General features: G+C 37.0%; 1 protein-coding gene across 2 annotated transcripts in view; it reads left to right on the top strand.

Moving 5' to 3' along the window:
• Nucleotides 1-530: 530 nt before the first annotated feature.
• Nucleotides 531-6,000, top strand: part of LOC6051795 (protein cortex) — a 108,427-nt gene continuing 102,957 nt past the window's right edge. For both annotated transcript variants that reach the window (XM_038257558.1, XM_038257557.1), the window contains exon 1: nt 531-756. In XM_038257558.1, coding sequence (XP_038113486.1) covers nt 703-756 — 54 coding nt within the window. In that variant the 5' untranslated portion in view covers nt 531-702. The remainder of the gene's footprint in view (nt 757-6,000) is intronic.

Raw genomic sequence — 6,000 nt, 5'->3', positions numbered from 1 at the left:
TTCAGTCCAGTCCGGAGCTAGAGTGTGGTGTCCCATTTGGGCGAGCTTACCGTTGTAAAACGGATGGACAATTTGCATATAAATTGCAGTCTTTTGTTTCTGCTTTGGCTTCTGCTTCGTTATAAGTTTATCTAGTGGGATTATAAAGAGCAGGTTCAGACCAGGATAGATGCGGAATGTCGATAAGAGGCAGTATAATTTTATAACTTTATCTTGGGATTGAAATGATAGCTAAGCTAGAGAAATTATATATTGCAAAGATAGGATTAGTTATTAACAAAGCATTTCTCTTTATTTGATTTCATATCTATTTTCTCTGAATATTATTGATGTCTTCCATTGCCATTATTTCAATTATTTGAAATCTGCAAAAAGTCAGATTTTCACATAAAAAAAAAACAAAGTAACTAGTAACTTCGTAGCCTACAGATTAACTTGTCACATCTTCTTTAATTTTTGTCTGCTTTTTTGATAACCACCCTAGTGTTTTACTTTATCTATTGTTTTATCTTATTTGTTGTGACATTGATCACACTTCAGTCGTTGCTTTCAACTAGTTCAAGTGGTGTAAATGTGTTTCGTGTATTTTGTGTTGTTAATTAATATTTTTATTGTGGTTTTAATCATTCAGTGTTGCGCACATGTTCACGAAACAGTGCCTTACCGTGTCGTGCTAAAGTGCATCCAATTAGTGAGTCCACGATGGAGTTCCGGGTCCGAAAGCGCGAAAACTGCCGCATCAACGAGGTGCACAAGGTTAGTGGTTCAGCAGTTAAACGTTGTGGCATGCAACATTTTGGGATTTCCAAGGGCATTACGAAGTGCAAAACGGAGAAAGTGTTCTCCGTCCGCCAGAACTTGGGAACGTTAATGTCACTCGAAAATCCCAACTCAGTGCATGGTTTTAAAGGTTTTGTTGATGATCTTACTGATAACCATTCTTGAAGCTGACGTTGCCCCTGAGTTGGCTTGCTATCTGTTGTTCAATTTCCAAACAAGTTGGGACTTAGTAGGCCAGTAGCTAGTATCAAATGCAGGAAATCTTCTGGTCCACAAAATCCCACTTCGATTGAAAAATTACATAGCAAGCGGCGTCGGCGACTCCGGCGTAGACTCCTACGATCAAGTGTCAAAAGTTAGGGGACTGTTATTACCTCCAGGGGGCACTCCGTCTGGTGTGGCAGATTCTGGACACTAATCAGCGGTTCCGAAATGGCCACACTGCGGTTGTTTGAAGTCGTTTACTAATGCCGAACTGCAATTTAGAGCTCCCTGAGGAAACAACAGGCTAAAAAGAAAAAAAAGAGGAAGTCGAAAACTTTGCACATTCATAACAATAATCGTCCCTCGGGGCTACAATAAATAGTAGAGAAAATCATTTGTATAAAATCTTCAAATTATTTTTCGTTCACCTTCCACGAGATATTGGCGGTGATTGCAAACGAAATATGATTGCCATAAATCACCGCGGAATTTATGCCCGCGCCGCAGCCAACTCTCGTCAGGGTTGCCGGCTCATGCTGTGAGTTGGCAACACTGCTGACAATTGGACGCGCGGCAACGGCGGTGGCAATCAAGGAGTCGGTGGTTTATGATCGTTGTTTGCTGAGGTCGTTCAGGAAATGGTCGTAAAGTGGGAATTGCAAGGAGTTTGCGCATTATTACTAAATAAATCGTTATTCACAGTATAAGGCATTAGGAGTGTGGACATATTTTTACGGAGGGCAATTTAGAGTGGTTGGAACTGCTGTTTGGATTGGTTGGTTGAAAGAGGTGATCGCGAGTTACGTGTCTACAAGGCTGTAAATTCGTGTTTAGATAACTTGGTGTAATGTGATTAGGTTGTAAAAGGGTAGCATAAAACGGGTGATGTCAGCATTTGACGTGGTTTCTTCAAATGTTTCCATGGCGAAAAGTTTATTTGAAATTCCTGAGCTGTGCTATGGGCCGAAAATCCCTAAAAGATCAACTTCGGGACAAACAAAATAATTTTGATTCCATTTGCTTTGCAAAAATGATCTTTTCAAATTAGATATTATGTTAAAATTTATATATTTCCGCTTTGAAAATTTATTAAACATTAAAATAGAGCCCGCAATGTAAACAAATCAAACACGTTTTGTTTGGTTGACCATTCTGTACATTGTCCTGAATACAAAGAGACGAGTTGTTCCTTTTAATTCCGCTATATATTTTAATATCTTGACAGATACGTATTTCGTCTACTACTTGCAGACTTCATCAGTGTTCTGTTCTCGACTAGTCGAGAACAGAACACTGATGAAGTCTGCAAGTAGTAGACGAAATACGTATCTGTCAAGATATTAAAATATATAGCGGAATTAAAAGGAACAACTCGTCTCTTTGTATTCACAGTAATGCATTCTGCTAAAACGCTCAACCAAACCACAATTGTCCTGAAGTTTGATACAATTTGGTTGATGTGTCAAACGCGTTCTGACGTGAAATCCCTTTGGTCAGTTGTCACACTTACATCAATTTTTAGGGTGTGTTAAGATAGCCCTACATGATTGAAACTTCTGCCATATGACGAGTGAGAACAATGCATGGAGTTTTTTCGGTTTTAATTGAATATCTAAGGATTGAAATCGAATCTTGGGAACTGTGAGGTGAGACATTGTGAGCTGCACAAAATGGCGTTCTTAACTCAATTTGACCCAAAATTCAGTGCGACAAGTAAGCACGACAGTGACGATTTATTGACAAAAGTTTTCCTTCCATTCCCAAGTGCAACATTCTACAAACTACGGCCAATTTCGCTAATCAGCATCAGCACGGGCCAATTTGCCCGCGAGGTCCACTCATGTTATTGTTAATTGGAGAGGTTCGATTTTGTGTCTTTTTACCGTCACTTGAGCCGTTATGACCCTACAAGCCATTTTTTATTCGCCCCCTGTGTAACCGATCCTCGTATTACTTCAGGCTCACTGAGTAAGACATTAGAGACTGTTATGGCTGGGTTAAAGGAACGGTCGGGGGTGACTGTTTGTGCACCTCGGCACATCATAAAAGCATTAATTTTGCCTTATGGTTCGAGAGCCGCCGTGAAAAATGTTGCTTAATTTTGATGCTATTTATTTTATTGCGTCCTAAATGAACTTGTTTGGCCCGGCGTGGTTTGGCTAGGACTCTGGCCCTGGAGGGGTCTCAATTTTTCATCGCCCAGCTCATAAGAAACGTTTGAGGGGGGTTCCAAGTCCATTTAATGGTGTTTTGATTTCGCTGCCGCGCGCAATTGAACAATTTGCCAATACAATATACACGGGGCCGGTAATCGACTATCGAATCGTACCCGGAGGACTCCGGCGGCTTGGAGTGCGACTTTGAAAGGACTGGAAAACAAATGAGTGGGCTCCCTGAAGGTGCTAGTTTGTTGTGGGTTATTTCCCAACCCCATGATCGATGCCATTTGCGGACAAACTGGCAAATTACTAAAACATTGTTGCATCGAGGGAAGAATTGAAATGCAATTCGACTGTTTTGGCAACAAATAAAAACAGAAAGCAACATGAATAAAAACAAAACTTTACTTAACTGGTCCTAGGATAAAGGGAAGTAAGTCAGCAACTTCACATCTATGTTATCAAGCATTTTCAAACTTTCTTTCACACTTTCTACGCCGAAACAATAACTCCGAATGTTACATAATTACTCAATTAAATTTGAACGTCATTAAACAACCAAATTTAAAAGCAGTTTGATGAAAATTTACAGCAAAGCGTACGTAAAATCATTATTTTGAGAGTTTTAAAACCGCCTTGAGTCAAGGGTATTCAAAAACTCCTAAAAACATAAAAAAGTTTGCTAAACCATTTCCAAAAAATAAAAAACCTAGATGTCGACGTAAAAAGTTTATTGATACTGTTATTTGGAAGGGAAGGGTGAATCCAAAAACTATTCTCTTTTATTGACCTGTGATTAAATACTGAAAGTTTTATTTGATTTGGATAAAACATTCTCCATCCAATTTGCGTCATTGGTTTCTCCAAACAAGTCGAAATATTCGAAAATCAGTATTTTGAAAAGGGATTTCCTGATCGATTTGGTGTCTTAGGCAATGATGTAGATCATGATAAGGATTTTTGCAGAAGAAGAGAAAGAAAAAAATGTCTTGTTTTTTGTTCTTTTTTCAACAAAAGCTCGATGTAAGTGATTTCATATTTTGATAAAATTGAAAAGCCCAAAGGCATTTTTTTTGCTATATCCCTCGACTCTGGCCAAGGTTTGCATTAAGGGACAATTTAATTTTGGCCAAGTGATGATAAAAATGATTTTTTGAAAGAAAATTGGGGAGACGAAAAAAATGTACAAGATTTTCGATTCCGCCACAATAAGGCCGTTGCAAATATTTTTAAAAGTTTTTGTCGGAAAACACATTTCAATTTGTTTTCAGTTGATGAGACTTCTATTTTTATAAAAATTTGGAAGTTTTTTGGAAAAAAATTTCTGCCCCCTGATTCTTTGGAGCTTTTTTGAACTTTTTTGAAAGAGGGGGAAGGGGGGGGGGGTGCTTTAAAAAAGGACCAAGAAATCTGGGGCCAAATTTTTTTTTCCAAAAAACTTCAAAATTTTAATGAAAATAGAAGTCTTATCAACTGAAAACCAATTGAAATGTTTTTTCCTGCGTTGAAAATCATATTTAGCATGTCTAGGATCGACCAAAAATATTGTGTTTTTTTGCGAAATACCGTTGCACAGTAAGCAAAAAGGTTTTTTTTTGCTGAAAAATAAAGTTCGTCAATATATACAGTATGTAAAAAAAAGTATTTACACCCCTTGGGCGCTATGCACATTTTGTGATGAAACATGTAACAATTTAAAGTTTGACAGGAACCTAGTACTACGTTTTGTTCAGAAACTCATGCCGAACATTTTGCTACAAAAAGCTCATGAAAAGATGTTTTCTATAAAAAGTTGTATAACAAATACTATTACAAAAACAAAAAAGGTGCAAAAAAAGTTTGTACACTTTTCGAAAAATTAACATATATGAAGTTATTTGTTGACAAATTACCATAAATCCAGTCTCTCAACTCCAAATAGGCTTTCTTGACTGATTAAAAAAATAATTTGGATTAAATATAAAGTTTACTAACTACTTAGTATAAAAGTTTATATAACTCTGGAAATTCTATATAAAACTTATCTAAACTTAATTTTGCAAAGTTTTAATTTAACTAAATGTCAATATATTACCATAGAATTGCTAAATAAACATTTTGGAGTAGGAATAACACCGTTTTGGGGGTCTTTGTATGGATCGAATAGATTTTTCGTTGGAATTTCGTAACAACCCGGAATTACGTCGTCGGAAAATCCGCCGGCATCCGAACCGGTCCACGATTCACAAGTCAACCTATTTGGCATCGGAAAGGGCATAAAATTTCCGATCTTTTGATACCCATACATCCAGGTTTTCTATAAAACCCACGTTTTAAATACCTAGGCAAAAACGTTGTTATGGTTTCGTTTGAGCAACCTGCCAAAAATGTATGGGATTTCGTAATTTTTGTTCTCGTGGATCAAACTTACTTTTTGCCCAGGTATTTAACAACGTGGGTTTTATAGAAAACCTGGATGTATGGGTATCAAAAGATCGGAAATTTTATGCCCTTTCCGATGCCAAACAGGTTGACTTGTGAATCGTGGACCGGTTCGGATGCCGGCGGATTTTCCGAAGACGTAATTCCGAGTTGGTACGAAATTCCAACGAAAAATCTATTCTATCCATACAAAGACCCCCAAAACGGTGTTATTCCTACTCCAAAGTGTTTATTTAGCAATTCTATGGTAATATATTGACATTTAGTTAAATTAAAACTTTGCAAAATTAAGTTTACATAAGTTTTATATAGAATTTCCAGAGTTATATAAACTTTTATACTAAGTAGTTAGTAAACTTTATATTTAATCCAAATTATTTTTTTAATCAGTCAAGGAAGCCTATTTGGAGTTGAGAGACTGAATTTATGGTGATTT

The sequence above is a fragment of the Culex quinquefasciatus genome, chromosome 2, assembly GCF_015732765.1.
Source record: "Culex quinquefasciatus strain JHB chromosome 2, VPISU_Cqui_1.0_pri_paternal, whole genome shotgun sequence".
NCBI lineage: Eukaryota > Metazoa > Arthropoda > Insecta > Diptera > Culicidae > Culex > Culex quinquefasciatus.
Note: the sequence above shows the minus strand (reverse complement) of the source record. Positions and strands in the feature narration are given on the sequence as shown.